This window comes from Pseudopodoces humilis, chromosome 24 (assembly GCF_049639895.1).
Source record: "Pseudopodoces humilis isolate 2021_Gansu_Grassland_sample_001 chromosome 24, ASM4963989v1, whole genome shotgun sequence".
NCBI lineage: Eukaryota > Metazoa > Chordata > Aves > Passeriformes > Paridae > Pseudopodoces > Pseudopodoces humilis.
The window spans coordinates 4,788,446-4,804,148 of NC_142223.1; the positions used below are offsets into that span (position 1 = coordinate 4,788,446).

At 42.3% G+C, this 15,703-nt stretch overlaps 1 protein-coding gene across 5 annotated transcripts in view; it reads left to right on the forward strand.

The window, feature by feature from the left end:
• The window catches only part of MMEL1 (membrane metalloendopeptidase like 1), a 49,533-nt gene extending 34,549 nt beyond the window's left edge, over window positions 1-14,984 (forward strand). For 3 of the 5 annotated variants that reach the window (XM_014257281.2, XM_014257280.2, XM_014257279.2), the window contains 15 exons: window positions 190-324; window positions 1,310-1,399; window positions 1,648-1,784; window positions 2,235-2,328; window positions 2,583-2,711; window positions 2,975-3,073; window positions 3,457-3,540; window positions 3,799-3,902; window positions 4,490-4,548; window positions 6,501-6,620; window positions 7,617-7,750; window positions 8,250-8,315; window positions 9,274-9,369; window positions 9,653-9,729; window positions 10,087-14,984. In XM_014257281.2, coding sequence (XP_014112756.1) covers window positions 190-324; window positions 1,310-1,399; window positions 1,648-1,784; window positions 2,235-2,328; window positions 2,583-2,711; window positions 2,975-3,073; window positions 3,457-3,540; window positions 3,799-3,902; window positions 4,490-4,548; window positions 6,501-6,620; window positions 7,617-7,750; window positions 8,250-8,315; window positions 9,274-9,369; window positions 9,653-9,729; window positions 10,087-10,186 — 1,524 coding nt within the window. In that variant the 3' untranslated portion in view covers window positions 10,187-14,984. The remainder of the gene's footprint in view (window positions 1-189; window positions 325-1,309; window positions 1,400-1,647; window positions 1,785-2,234; window positions 2,329-2,582; window positions 2,712-2,974; window positions 3,074-3,456; window positions 3,541-3,798; window positions 3,903-4,489; window positions 4,549-6,500; window positions 6,621-7,616; window positions 7,751-8,249; window positions 8,316-9,273; window positions 9,370-9,652; window positions 9,730-10,086) is intronic. The other 2 variants (XM_088066463.1, XM_014257282.2) reach the window with 2 other exon arrangements.
• Window positions 14,985-15,703: the final 719 nt, after the last annotated feature.

The window sequence follows — 15,703 nt, forward strand, 5'->3', positions numbered from 1 at the left end:
GGATCCCTGGAAGTGTCCAAAGCCAGGTTAGATGGGGCTTGGAGCCCCCTGGGATAATGAAAGATGTCCCTGCCCATGGCAGGGGGTGGCACTGGATAGGGTTCAAGGTCCTTCCAACCCCAAACATTCTGTGATTCTAGGAAATGATGGACAGCAAACCTTTTCTACACTTTCTGTGTCTGAGTGCAGGTGAGAGAAGCTTATCTGCAGTTCATGATCACCATCGCCAAAATGATAAGGGAAGACAAGAACATGTCCAAAGATGACTCCTTTGTCCAAGAGGAAATGGCAAAGGTCATGGAGTTTGAAACAGAGATTGCAAATGTGAGTAGAGAGATCATCCTGAGTTCCTCAGGAAGCTGTGCGGGGCAAGGGGTGAGGGGGAAGAGTCACTTGCTGGTTTGTGCTGCAGTTCTCAATGCAGCAGAAAACCCACAGCACAGACAAAAGCAGGGGAAGAAGAATTTTTGTGCTATGAGCAGCCCAAAAACCAAAGCCTCTGTGTCTCTAATTCTGCCTGCTGTGTACACTGCTGCTGTGCTGATCCAGTCCCAGATTTATTTCTATTTGGAACTCTTGTAAACAGGACCTTCTGCCAACCACGCACTTGGGATAATACCAGGGCAGGTTCCCTTGCATCTTTTAATTACCTACAGCACCCTAAAAATCCCCCAGAGGAGGCTTCCATTCTAAAGAGGACAGAAGGAACTGCTTGTGTCACTCTATTAGGAACAGTGAGAATGAGCGACACAGACTCTCTAGAAGTCAATCAGGAGAATTTCTCTTAGTTTATTATTTCAGGTCTTTTTCATAGACCGATACGTGGAAAGTACAGAAAAGAAACTCTTATTGGTTAGTAAACTACTACATCACCATCATTGGTCAGTGGGGCACACCACCCCTCGACCTTCTCCTGCAAAGAAAACAAGGAACAGACAAACAGCACCTGCAAGGCTGTTTTCTGTCTCTGAGGATTGTTTTAATTCCTCCTTATGAATTCCCAGTCCACTTTCTCAGGCAAGACTGAGAAAGCTATGTGGCCTGCAGTTTCACATGCTCTCTGTTTGAGAGTTAACATCCATATGCTTGGCTCAACATATCCCTGAAACTTTATTGAACGGGGGGGGACTCAGGTTCCTGTACTGAATTTTTGGAAGCAGCACTGGGCCAAATCAAATTATTTTCCTTTTCCCAAACAAACCAGTTAATCTGAATATTATTGGAGTGTGTATGTGTGCACCTACATGTGACTTCAGCCATTGATATTTCTGTCAGTTGATTCCAGTAATAACCTTGTGAATGTCTTCAGGCCACGACCCCAGCAGAGGAAAGGCACGATGTAACCTTGTTGTACAACAAAATGACCTTAGCAGAGCTGCAGGAAGAGTTTTCATTCAATGTAAGTGTTTCATGAGCAGTCTCATACTTCAGGTCTCTTAATTCCATGCCAGTTGGAAATGGCTTTGTGAATTTATCAGTGCTTCAACAAAGAGGTATAAAATTATTCCCATTCCTAATTTTGTCTTCAGAATATCCTTAAAAGCTTTCTCCTACTGAACAGCTGCATTCAAGGTCATAAGACTGTCAAAAGTCCAGTTACTGAAGTATTTAATCATCCAACATTGGAATGTCTCTATATCTGCCTAGGAATTTAATTGGACCTTCTTCATCCAACGTATCATGTCTTCAGTAAATGTTCAGGTGGATCCAGAGGAAGAGGTGGTTGTGTATGGGATGCCTTATCTACAAGAGCTGAAAGCAATTATCTCCAAGTACTCAGCCAGGTAAAGAAACTGCAGGATAGCTCCGAAAAAAGTCACAGGATTGCTGAAATGTCAGTTATTGGACCCCTTACTAGTTCTGAGCTTTTGAGGAAAACTGGCACGCCTATAAAATACAGGAAATGCCTTTGGAAATTTCAAAGTCCAAATACTGCAGTACAAGGTGTCTCGCTGCTTGCTTAGAAAAGATTCAATGGGAAGAAAAAAATACATGACAGGCTTAGCTCTTGTTACATTCTAGAAGGAAGAAAAATAAGAAAATAATCCCAGAACAGACATGAGACCAGCTCTCAGGCTGGATGACTCTGCAGTTCAATGAGATGCTGTAAAACCCAGGACTTGCAGCAATTATTTCCTTCCTTGTTTCCACCCAAAACTGAGATTCCCCTCTGACTGCCTGCACTAGTGCTGGTTTTTACAGGGGATTAAGCTCAGCTTTGCTTTCCCACACAGCACCATCCAGAACTACCTCATCTGGCGGCTGGTGATCGACAGGATCAGCAGCTTGAGCCGGCGCTTCAAGGATGCTCGGGCCAGCTACAGGAAGGTATTTCCTCTCTTCAAAAACAGGAGAGCACAGCTGCCACCAAATCCAATTGTGTCAACACAATTACACTGTGAGGGGTTTGGAAAGAGATGAACTTTAAGCTCCCTCCCAGCCCAAACCATTCTAGATTCTGTGATTACATCATGGAATCCTCAAACAAACCCAATCCCAGCAGTGGAAACCTTTGTGTTAATTTAGGCAATGGTTTGGAAGAGCTGCAGGGGCAGGGTTAATGCTGGGCTCTGGTGCTGCAGGCCCTGTACGGGACGACCCTGGAGGAGGCGCGCTGGAGGGAGTGCGTGAGCTATGTCAACAACAACATGGAGAACGCGGTGGGAGCGATGTATGTCCGGGAGACTTTTGCTGGTGAGAGCAAGAGGATGGTATGTAGTTTACCCTTCATACTACTGTACATCCACAATGCCTATTCCCCCTGGTGTGAGCTCCCTATTTTTTGCCTGAGAGAGTTATCCACCAGTCAAGAAGGTGAAAGAACTCGTTTGTGATGCTCTTTTAGATGTTCAGTACCGTGGTTTAGAGTGCAGAATTTGGATACATCACCTTCCATCAGGAAGGTTTTCACCTCCTTAGCTGTGCCTGGGAATAGGGCATGTGAATGATGAGCGTCTTCCTGGATCTCTTTCAGGTCCGAGATTTAATAGAGAAGATCCGTGAAGTGTTTGTAGAGACTTTGGATGAGCTACAGTGGATGGATAAGGCATCCAAGGAGAAAGCTCGTGAAAAGGTCAGAGATAAAAAAGAACTTCAGTATTGCCTAATGAACATGAAATATTTGGAATTATGTAGTATCGCCATTTCCAGTTTCTCCACAAACAAGAGGAAAATAGGACATTATTATCCTGTTCCATTGTTCTTTCCTTTCAATCCTTTGTTTTCCCAAAACAATAAGAATGCCAACTGGATACAATGCAATTCCCCCCCCCAAAAAAACATTTCCAACATTTAATTGACCCCAGGACCATCAGCACCAACCCAAAGCCAAGAAAAAATCCAAACATTTAACTATTCTTTGTATCAAAATTTTAGTAAAAACAACCAAACAACAACACTTCAAAAAAAAAAAAACAAACCACAATTAAGAGGAAATACTCAACTCTTTTCTTCCAGGCAATGGCAATCAAAGAACAAATTGGCTACCCAGATTATATTTTGGAAGATCAGAATGAGAAACTGGACCTGGAATATGCCAATGTAAGTGTTTTGTGCACATCTCACTAAATACCTCAAAATAAACACCTGCATTTGCTTTATTTCCACTGGAATATCTGTACCTGTGCAACTGTCCTTTCCAAGGACATTAAAATTAATCTATTAATAAATAATTTGTACAAAGAACAAACTGTTCAGTGAAACCATGCAACCAAAACATTCTTTAGAGGATGTTCAGTGGGATGTGGAGTTCCTCTTCCTGCTCAGCTGACCAATGTACTTGGATCCCTATTTGTGTAGTTAAACTTCAGTGAACACAACTACTTTGAAAACATCCTGGAAAACCTGCGAGCTGGAGCTCAAAAGAGCCTGAAAAAGCTTCGAGAGAGAGTTGACCAAGATATGTGAGTTTTCAGACAGAGTCACAGACAAAATCTAAATTCTATGTTAATGGTGGGGGCGTTTAACTCATGTTGTGGGTACCTGGGAGTACCTGTGGCTGAGATAATCAAGGAATTAGAGACAGAAGTCAAGTGAGAAGTGCTTTTCCCTTTGAGTGTTGTGTGTTTGGAATGAAAGCTGCCCATAAACAAGCTACCATTTCCTGGCATCAGCTGTGATCAATGCACCCCTTTCCCTACATAAATCTTTTCTTTATATGATCTCCTTATAAGGATTTTCCTTCTTGTTACAAGGTTCTTCCTTCTCCTAACAAGAAAATTATATTTCTTTATGTATCTATACATACATTCTTGATAATATATGTATATATTACACATATATATTACATATATACATATATATGTATACATGCATATATATTTTTACATTTATATTTATATATATATATATATAAAAATAATCCCTGAAAATATTATATCCTTATGATCCTTTCCTATATACCATGCATTTTTTAAACCAGACTTAAATTTCAAAAAAGTTTGGGGAAAAAAACCCATCATAACTAACTGTGTGCAACATTTATTTTTAGATGGATAATTGGAGCTGCAGTGGTCAATGCATTCTATTCCCCCAACAGGAACCAGATAGGTAGGTTTAAACACTTTTAATCAGCTAATTTTATCCACACAACAGTACAGGTCTGCATCCAGAGGTAAACCTGCCTGTGCCCATCCAGGAATTCTGGGCAAGGCTGCCAGGCTGTTCACCTCAAGCACTTTGTTGTTGAATATTGAGTTCCCCCTCCTTAGCAGGTGTAGTTTGTACCCTGACACTGAACAGCCTTGGGTTTGAAAGCCTGGGATAGCACCAGTGCCAGGGCCCAGAGAATGCTCCCAGTGTGTCCTGGGCTGCTCCTACTCTTACATTCTGACAGCACATGGGGCAGCTCTCCAGTTTGTTCTATGCACATGGCATTGGAATTACACTAAGAGCCACCCCAGACTGCAAAAAGTGCCTCTGCTCCCAGAGCATCAGCTGTGTGAGTTCTGCAGAGCTGCTGGGCTGCCCTTCCTTTTTCTTAGCACAGGAGACCTTCAGACCCTGCCTAGCTCCCTGTGCTCCCTGAGCTCAGACTTCATGCAGGAGCTCAGGTTAAAACTGCTGAGTCTCTGCTGAATTCAGAGCATCCCCAGCAGGAGACACAATAGATAATTCCCTCCAGAAGTGCTTATTCAAATTCCCAGACTTCCAAGAAGATCTGCTACTCAGCTACTGGTACCACAGAAGAACAAATCCATAGGGTCTTAGGCCAGACAGTAACTGCATCCTGCTCCCAGAGCAAAGACCAGGAGTGGAAACAACCAAATCTACCAACATTCACAACAGAAAACTTCTATAATTGCTAAAAGCAGAAACATCTAAATTGATGATAATTTAGCCCTCTGACCTCACCCAAAACCTGTTTTCCTTTGTGCAGCTTCTGCTCACCTCCATCCTGCAGGTACAGCAGCACCAGGACCTTCAGCCACAGCAGGGCCCTCCTGGGGGCTTTACTGGTGGCCCAACCCCAGCTCCCAGTTTATCTCCAGTGGTTTTACACAGATTGAAATCAGCTTTCCAGGCAGGGAACTCAGGTCCTAAAGCCACCTGATTCCTCTACAGTTTTGCCTTTATAAATCATACAGAAGTAACTAATCTAAGCAACTTGGAGATGAATATGCCTGTATAAAAATCCAAGCACAACCACCCACAATAGTGTGCATGTCAGTTAAATTTTGTTTCTTCATGTCTGTAGCTTGAGAAAACAATTTTCCACACTGCTTTGTCTTACTGAAGTCTGGCTTATGCATTTCTTCACTAAATTGTATAGATAAAACCTGTGTAGCCAAAAAGGCTTTGTCTCCGAATTAACTACTTGCAACATAATTTCAATATCTCCCTTCATAGAAATATCTCATTGGAGTGAACTACTGCCAGTCTGAATTCTTCTAGAAGCATTTATGCTTTTCAGCTTGTGTAGAAGGGGTGAAAAGCAAATCCCATGGTTCTGGATAAGGTTTTTGCCAGCAGACTGAGGCAGAACAGATCTCACATTGTCCTCCGAAACTAGCATTGAGTGCCCTTGGTGGTCTGTAGGAATCACTCCTGTGCATGTTTTACACTCCAATTATTAGTGGTATCAGCAGATGATTTCTAACCGCTCCTTAACCCAAATAAAAGCATTAAAACTTCAATTAGTTCCCCTATAAAATGGCTCTGGCACACTAACTGCCTGTCTCCAAAGGATAGCTCCTAAACATTCTGCTCTTGACTCACTACAGCAAACATGGACCAAATTAGGCTAAGCTTAATATAAATGCTGCTTCAGTCTCAAACAGGGAGATATGGTAGCTGCAGATGCACTAAATTAAACCTTTATTAACTTGTCATTTTCCATTTTTCAACAAAGAAACAATTTCACATGAGGCATGAGCTTGTTTCTAATCATTTTATATTTTCTGTTCCTTCCTGACCCTTACACCAAGCAAACAATCTGTCTGCCAAGGATGCAAAAACAAAGCCACCTTATAGCATTTCCCTCTTTCTCCCTGTCTTTGCAGTTTTTCCTGCTGGGATTCTCCAGCCCCCCTTCTTCAGCAAACACCAGCCCCAGGCCCTGAACTTTGGAGGGATTGGGATGGTTATTGGGCATGAGATCACTCACGGGTTTGATGACAACGGTGAGGAGATGACTGAAAAAATGTTATATTTCAGCTAAAACTCATGGCATGGCAGGAATTAAAATGCACTGGGACTGAAGATCCCTGCACAGTCACATCCACCTCAGCAGCAATAGAAGCAGACTGGGAACACTCTCTGGAAGATTTTGCAGGGAATGTTTCCTGAAAAGAGGACAAGAAATAAGCAGAGGTTAAAAATAAAATTAAGGCAATGACAATTCTCAGGAAAACAATGTTATTGTTACAGTATCATCAGATCAGAAACACAAAGCAAGCAGATCCATGGCCTCCTGAATACAGTGAAATATGTGAACAACATTTTTGGGATAGAACAAATGTCAGTAATGTCTTGAAATCCCCAAAGACTTTGTTTTGCAGCACAAATGCTTGAAATAAATTGACTTTTTTAACTTTCTCAAATGCCATGTAAAAGAATTTTGGGGAAAAGCTCACTTCTGACTCTACTAGTCAGGAGTTTCTTCCACATAGGTTTTTTTCAAGCTGTTTCTTTTATGCTCATTAAGTTAGTGCCAATGACACATAAACACACAACACAGCATCAGAAACTAAGTTCTAGAGCAAATAAAAGCCTTGTTCTGGCCAGAGGGCTAAGAACACAAACTTGAACTGCGATTCCAGCTTTTGATTCTCTATAAACCTCAGTTCTGTCATGTGGCTACATAGAACCAGCACCTCAGACACCTCAGAGGTGGTAAAGTTTTGTTACACAGTATCTGCAAAATCCACTTGGAAATAAAACCAGGCCTTGGAGCTATACCTGAAGTCAAGGCTGCTGACAAAACAGGAAATCAAGGAATAACAAAGACCACAATTCCATTCCCTTGTGACAAAGAGAATAAACTATGCCCAAAATATTTCTGAGCATCTAAATTCAAGGAGGAAAGAAAAGGGAGTGCAGCTCCAACATCTCGGGTGCTACACTGGAAGAGTGGCAGCTTTAAAATCTTGCTCAAAACCTTCTTTTTATCCCTGCAGGTAGGAATTTTGACAAAGATGGGAACATGCTGGACTGGTGGAGCAACTTCTCAGCCCTGCATTTCAAGGAGCAGTCCCTGTGCATGGTGCACCAGTATGGGAACTACACCTGGGAGCTGGCTGGGGGACAGAATGTGAGTAACAACCACAACAACCACGGCCACAGCTCTGGATTGGTACAAATAATGACTTTAACAGGGGATCCCTATGGGGGATAAGCACAAACCACAGCTACTACAGGTAACTGCTCTGGGAACAAGGCACAAGGCTTGTGATAAACTGGGGACATTGGTGTGGCCCAGAAAGCTCAGGGTCTGTGTGCAGTGATGTTCTGTCCAGCAGCAGCCCAAATTCTGTCCATGTTATGTTTGTACACACACAGAACAGAACACACTTCTGTTCCGAACACACTTCTGTTCCAATGTGCTACAGCTCGCACCCTTGTAACCCTCGTAACAATGTCTGTTACAGCTCATGCCCTATGATTTGTTTAATTTCATTCCTTTCTTGTCCCAGCACAAAGTCACAGCTTCCCTTTGCTCCAGGCATGTCAGGCTGTTGTGTGACCGACCTGTGGTTCTTAGAGTGCCTGATTTTACTGACAACAGAGTAAATAAATGATTATTTTTATAGGTCAGTGGCATAAGCACCTTAGGAGAAAATATTGCAGATAACGGAGGAGTCCGACAGGCTTATAAGGTAATCTTCAAGCACCCTGTGAGTTAATTTTACCTGGCATCCAGGAATGGGGGGGCTATTCTGTGGTAAAAAAAATTACAATTAACATGTTATTACCATATTCCAGAAGCTAAAGCCTCATAGTACACCTGGAAGCTCATGTACCCATGGCTTGCTGCCATTCTTGCACCCAGGAGCAGCCCAAAGGTGGAGCTCAGGTGTGAGCAGGGAATGTTCTTCCCTACAAAGAACCCTAACAGATGTCACAGCAAAACCTTTTATCTATGGTGTTTTGAGTATGGTAGTAAGGGTGTTTATATAACATCCTGAATTTTCAGAAATCTGAATTCCAACCCTAAGGGACACCATTCCAATTAATTACTTCATGAGGATTGTTCTAAAAGCCATTACAGATGAGGAGGAACAATGTGGGGTGACACAAACTGCCTGGATGTTCTGTGATACTGGATCTCTTTTTACCCTCACCTCTCCCTTTTGTTTCATGCTTTGGGACTGTCTCAGCACCTGAGAGGCTGCAGAAACAGAATGCTGGGAATTAACTAGCATGAGGGCACATTAACCTGTCTCCATCATGTCACTATACCTAAAAAAAGCAAATCGGCCAATTAATGTGTAAAAATAACAGGTAGTGGATTTAACATTGAGCAAGGCTGTTAACTGCTTTTTAATGAGTAGTTGCCTGAAGAGAGGAAAATTATCATTCTAGAGAAGCAGAGGAGACTTAACACTTTATTTCCAGATACAAATTCCTGTAGAAAGTGTTTATGAAGTCAACAGTGCTTATGCTGACAGCTTCTTCATAAAATTCTCTCTACTGTTTGTATTAGAGAGAGAAAATTTATGCAAATACAGAAGGGAAGTGCACTGGTAAATGCAGGTGGTACTAAAATCCTTCCTCCCAAAACAACATTCAAAATCCTCCTGCTGCTCCTCTAAGCTGATCTGTGATCATTTCCAGGCCTACTTGAAGTGGCTGGAACAGGAAGGGAAGGAGCCAAAGCTGCCTGGACTGAACCTGTCCCACAAACAGCTTTTCTTCCTCAACTTCGCCCAGGTGAGAACACACAGGGTTGTGCCTCAGGCCCTTGGACTTTCTTGGAGGAAACACATGGATGAAGTCAAGTGCAGATAGATCTGTCCCAGAGCACCAGATCTTGATCCAAGACCTTGATAAAACAAAAGCTAAGTAGTAAATAATTGCATCTATTCTGCCTCTCTATAAAATACACCCCAACGACATCATACAAATGTGATGGCTTTTAAGAAAGCCAGTGAGAAGGTTCCCAACATGAATTCCCTGCAATACTGACCTACTAATGATGAATCTCCCTGTCCAGGTTTGGTGTGGTTCCTACAGACCAGAATATGCCAGTCAGTCCATAAAGACAGACGTTCACAGCCCTCTGAAATACAGGTGGGTTTTACTCATTTACTGACTCACAACTCACTTCATTCAATCCCTTGCACCACGACAGCAAAGAAGAGTCTGACAACACACAAGATAATGCCAGACTGACTTCCAGATTTTCTGCTATAGCTTGTAGGACACTGCTGGAATGCACGTACCTATTCCTGACTTGGTGAATTTGCCATTCCATAGGGGATGGAGGAGGACCAAACCCACTTTGTTCTGCTATTTCATTGCTCATATTACCTACGTTTCCTAAAGTATCCCGTATTCTGAACTGTAATCAAGTTCTGAGGCTCCAATCCACTTTCTGTTCCCCAGAACAGCAATTTCTATGTAAATGAGTCCCTTCTTTTTGTTTAGGGTGATGGGCTCGTTGCAGAACTTTGAAGCCTTCTCCGAGGTGTTCCACTGTAAGAAGGGCACAGCCATGCATCCTGCAGGGAAGTGCCGGGTGTGGTAATCAGGGATGGGACACTCTGGTGACACCACAAACAGCTTATGGCAGGAATGTGCTCGGTGTTCTGCTGCTCAGCCACTGCCAGGGCAGCTGCTGCAGTGAGAGCCAAGGAAGCACTCAGCTCTCCCAGTGCCACTGGGAAGCACACAGGGATCACAGGGATCACGGGAATGGATCCCGGGATTGGCAGTCTGTACCAGAGGCCACGCTGTGTTCCTGGGCACAACAACTGTTTCCAATGACATCCTGACTGTTACTAAGACACTGCATCAGGGTTACAAGGACTAACTCTTACACGAAAACAAAACCAACAAGCAGCCACATATCTATCTTTCAGAAAGGAGTAATAATTTTAATATGTCAGCTCCACTTCCTTAGGCTCAGCAATGCTAAGATGTTCCACTGCTCCATTTCCAGTGTTCTGATTCTGTTTCTGGTGCATTCTTCCCCAGATCAGGTTAGAGCTGGTGTAAACTCTCGTGCTGTCTGTGCCTCTGCACTTCAATCACTGCTTTGTTGTCATGGATTGCTATTGTTGTGACATGTCACACAGTGAGCTCTATGTCAAGATGCCTGTCACAATCTCCTCCTGCACTTGAGTTCCTCTAGTTCAAAGAACCCTCTTCAAGTGAGGCATCACTACAGTTATCATATTTTAGGAGTAACAAATTCTGTCTTTATGGTTTAATTACAGCATCCTACCCTTCAGAGGTACATTTAAAATTATGCTTATTCTTGTAGAAAGTGTATAAATTTTGCCAAATCACAGACATGCATCCATGGAAACAATTAAGCTGGTTTTAACCCTGTGCTTTTTCATTTTTGTCATAGGCTATTTTTCAGTATTTACACTTGAAAATGTAACATGTATTAATTTTTAATAAAATTTAAAAGAAAAAAATAATGGTGGCAAATTCAGCAAGGATTTCCCTGTGGAGAGGTATGGCGGGCTTTCCTTAGTAAGCATCCTAAATTTAAAATATTTCCAGCATTAAATAGTGAATCTTCAATATTATTCCAGCAATTTTATTTTTTTTCTAGCACAGGAATCATTTGACAGCAAGGCAGCAACTGACTGTGTGACTCTGCAAAATCACTGAGCCCTGGAGATGGGCCATTAAAGGTTCTGGCACTTTCAGCTGTTAAAGGGATAATTAAAATGTACCTAGGAGGGTTAATGCCAAATAACCATCACAGCACATGGAAGTTATTCTATTTTTTTCGTGTAAGTTCATCCCATCTCCCACCTGCAGGACACTTTCCAGCTGCCAGTTTGTGTCAGCACCAAGTGCATAAGTTCCAACCTCCCCTTACAGCCCCCGATCATGGTGCTGTGCCTACACACAAACTGGAGATAAGAGACAGGCTCCAAATCCCCAGGAAATGGCCCTGAATTCCTACTGACCACTGTCTTACCTTTCCACAATCATAAAACGCTTCATGCCTGTGGGAAGTTCTGTACCAGAAGTGTTTTGCTGCACTTTAGATTCGGAGACACTGAAGCCTCAGAGAAGCTTTACTACGTACTTAGGAAAAGAAGGAAGATCCTGATGTTTCCGAGAAGGAATCCTAAGCCTTTCCTTCTCCTACGCTGCCACCTGGTGACAAATCCCACTCCAGCTCCTAAAAGACCAAAACTCATATCCAACAGGAGCAACCTTCAGACTCCATCAAACTACAGTTGGTGCAGACATCAAACCCTGCAAAAAAAATAATTTTTTAGTTGGTAGATTGCTGATCCTGGTTGATGCTGCACCTCTCTCCCTGACTGTGCAAAGCTCCCAGCTCACTTACAGCAGCTTCCACCTGGAAGTGAGATCACTGGAAGTCATAATTATGGGGCTGAAAGACAGGTATTTCTTTACATAAACATCTTTGGAGAAACTGCTGCCTACAAATTAATAAATCTCTCCTCCTAATTACAACACTTACTGAACAACAGTAATATTTAACTCCTTTCCGTCCTTAAGAGCTGCTTTCATCTCTGTTTATTTAAAAGTTCACCCCAGTAAAACAGTAACACTGAGTATCTCAAGATCCAGTTGCCTTCAACAACAAGTCCTTAGCAGATTAAAAAAAAGTCCAAAACAGAATTTACCTGAAAACTGTTGCAGCACAGAGATTGCTGAAGGTACCTTGTCACTGTTCTCTGAATTTTCTCCATTTGGGGGTTTGGTTTTATCTTGAAAGTTTTTCACTCAACAATTATAGCGACCCCACCTGAGAGTTGTGGAGGGATGAACACTGGTTGACATTTAGCAACTTCCACAGTTGGGGGTGTTGGAAAACATCCAACCCCCCCAATGAAAAATTAACCAGCTACCAAGAAAAATAATGGGCAAAACAAAATTGTATTTTCCCATTTTCTGTCTTTACTGGTCACTGTGACACAGTCAGGAAGCCAGACCAGCCACAAAAGCAGCAAGCACAACACCAGCAGTGAATTTGCTGGGTGGTCATGGTATTTTCAGAAAGAAATGTCAGAAAATGCTTTACTGACTTGACACTTATTTGATGACCAAAAGCAAACCCAGTTGTCAGCAGACAGGCAATCAGCCTCTTTTTAGCTTCAGATCCTTCCCAAACTTTGGAATTGTGGCACTCCTTTTTGTACAAAAAGAGCTGGTGGTGACAGAAACTGGAGGCAGTTCACCCTTCCAAGATTACTGCAATGCACAGGTTTTCAGAAAATGAGAATGGGACTCAAATATTTTCAAATATTTGCACTTGAAAACCAAATCCCACCCTAAAAATCACAATGTTTTTATTCTTCGGACTCTAACAGAATGTGTTTCTTTATGGACAGATCTGCCCGTGTGCAGCAGAGATTTTTAAAGTTATTTTATAGCATTCCCTAAACCCTTCCACTTCCCATTGTCTGTATCTTTGGACCTATCAGAGCTGTGATTTTGCACAGCCATTCTTATAAACCAGAGAGGTTCTGAAACATCACCTTACTCTCCAAAAACACCCAGAACTAATTCTGCTAAAAAAACTAACACCGTTTAAAAAAAAAAAAATAAAAAAATAAAAAAATAAAAAAATAAGAACTTGTCTATCGTATTTTCCTTAAGGAAAAAGACAACATTTCCCATTTTTTCCATTCCTCATGGTCATATGGATGTCACCTCCCAGATGTCCCAGCACACCCATCCAGGACCTTCTCTGGATTCACATTTTATTTCATAGACAATTCTGCTAATTAAAGCATTTCTACCCTCACCAAATCCTTCCTTAAAAAACATTCACAGGGATGCTCTTCTGTGGACAGGATTTCTGAGCCTGAGAGAGTTTCAGCCTGTCAGGGGCTCATCTGTTCCCAGGGAATAGTTCCTGGGAACAGTTTCTCTCCAGAACTGTGTTATGGTAAAGAGATACTATTTCCCAAAACAATATTGAGCAGATGTCCTTGGTGTGTTTTCTCTGGTCCCACCAATGGGTGTTGTTCTTTCCACCAATCGGAGTAACCTGGTTGGAAAAGCTATATAAAGTTAGAAAACCTAGCAATAAAAAGGCTTTTGCCTGATGAAAGCGGCTGCGCTGTGGATGATTTCTAGAGACCCTCGCTCAATACTTCGTGTCCTCTAGCGACATCTGGTGGCCCAACGTGAGTTCAGCATAGGCACCACGACTGGAGAAGGTAGTAGTCTTGCATCCCTTCTCCCACCCACCTGCCCGGGAAAACTGAGTTTTTTCAGTTGAGACTGTGGGCTTTTTGCCTGCCGTTTTTCTTTTTGCTGGAGACGTTTTCCCAGTGAGCTGACAGCATGATAATCATGGTGTTAGCTTGTGAGGAAGAGCTTGTGTTAGAGCTTTGGTTTGATATCCTGCACAGGCATGATTTGGACATTCCTGAAACAGATATTAATACTTTGTATTTATGGGGGAAGGAACATGGATTTTTTCCAACTGCTGTGGATGCACTGCTGAAGGACCACTGGCAAAGTGTAGGTGATGCATTGTATCAGCTGGTGCTGTCTAGCGGTGGGGAAGAGGCAAAACTAACTCCTCCTCCGGTGGAAAAAATTAACGAATGTGATAGAAACCGCGAGCTCCAAAGTGTCTTCTTGAGACACCTCAGACACAGGCTCTGACAGAGGAGACTGGTCTGATCCGGAAGACATTCTCCTGGACCGTGACACACGGGAAACTGCAGAGGAGGTGGTCCAGGGCTGTTAAGACGTGTAATAAATGGAATTGATTCATGCCAACTAAATTATAACTATTTGGAAATTTATTATTAGAAGCAATCAAAAGAATCAATGTTACAAGGCAGATGTACCCTTTTACAGATGTTACATGTTAAAATTGAGTTACAGGATGTAGTTTGGAAGATAAGTGATGTCTCAAGATGAAAACGGCCTTGAGATGGACAAAATTAGAATGGCTTTAGGCATGAGGCCTAAAAAATCAGTAAATATAAGACTGATTAGTAGGTTTACATAACACAACCCTCAGTACACACATGCACACCTGTAAGGTTATCCAAAAGACAATAAGGAAGAAGAGAAACCTTTGCCAAAAGACCCCCCCCAAAAGAAGACTGAAGACCCCCTAACAACAAGTGAGGCATGCACCGTGAAGAATAGTGATGTGAAGTCAGAAAAATCAGAAATAGGAGGAAACTTACAGGAAACGTTAATGAATATGTATAAGAATACAGTATGTAAGTTGACTTGAAGTGTTTTGTTTTGTACATGAGGCAGGGTGGGAAGCCTCCCTGGTCAGTTTTTGTACATGAGGTGGGGTGATAACCCCTCCCGTACCCTGGTCGGTTTTGCTTATGCTTTAATCATACTTAATTACTGGCAAATTATTTATATAAATTGTAATTTTTACTAAATTGTATTTTTTTATTAAATTGCATTCTTTTACATCAAATTACTATTCAAGTCACTAAATTGTATTTTTATTTTTAATTAAACTGTTATTAACTCAAGGGACCTAGTTGTCAAAATTCTTATTTCATTTATAATAGAAGGGATCTTTTCCCCAGCTCTTGCAGTGTGTTTCTTGTTAATGGTATGTTCGGTTATTACCGAAGTTGATGGTTTGGTCCAAATGAGACCCTCCCACCCCATGTTGTCAATCTACTCCGAGTCTCCTGCCAATCTGTCTTAAACCCACCGCATGTTTGGAATTCCACTTTGGAAATCCCCTAAACTTCGACGCTTGATTAGTGCATGTGACCCAACTTTCCCCCCCTACCTCCCTCATTGGATGATGATTTTGTGAACCCTGCCTTTTACCCTCCCCAGGATATCTCTGATTAGCTGATGCTTTGTACCCTCCTTTTGAACCGCCTCCCTATTTCAGCTGTTGCACGCTCACATTTTTTGTCTTTTGCCCCCAGTATTCCCCAGAGCAATAAATCCTCTGTTATCCCATGCAAAAGACCTCCCTCTCATCCTTGTCTCCTCAGAGGGCAGACTGACAGACAAAAAGCCATAGAGTGAGTACGCTAGTCACATCTCGGGTCATCCTGCTTCTGGGGTGTTGTCACTCTGTTGGGAACGGCAA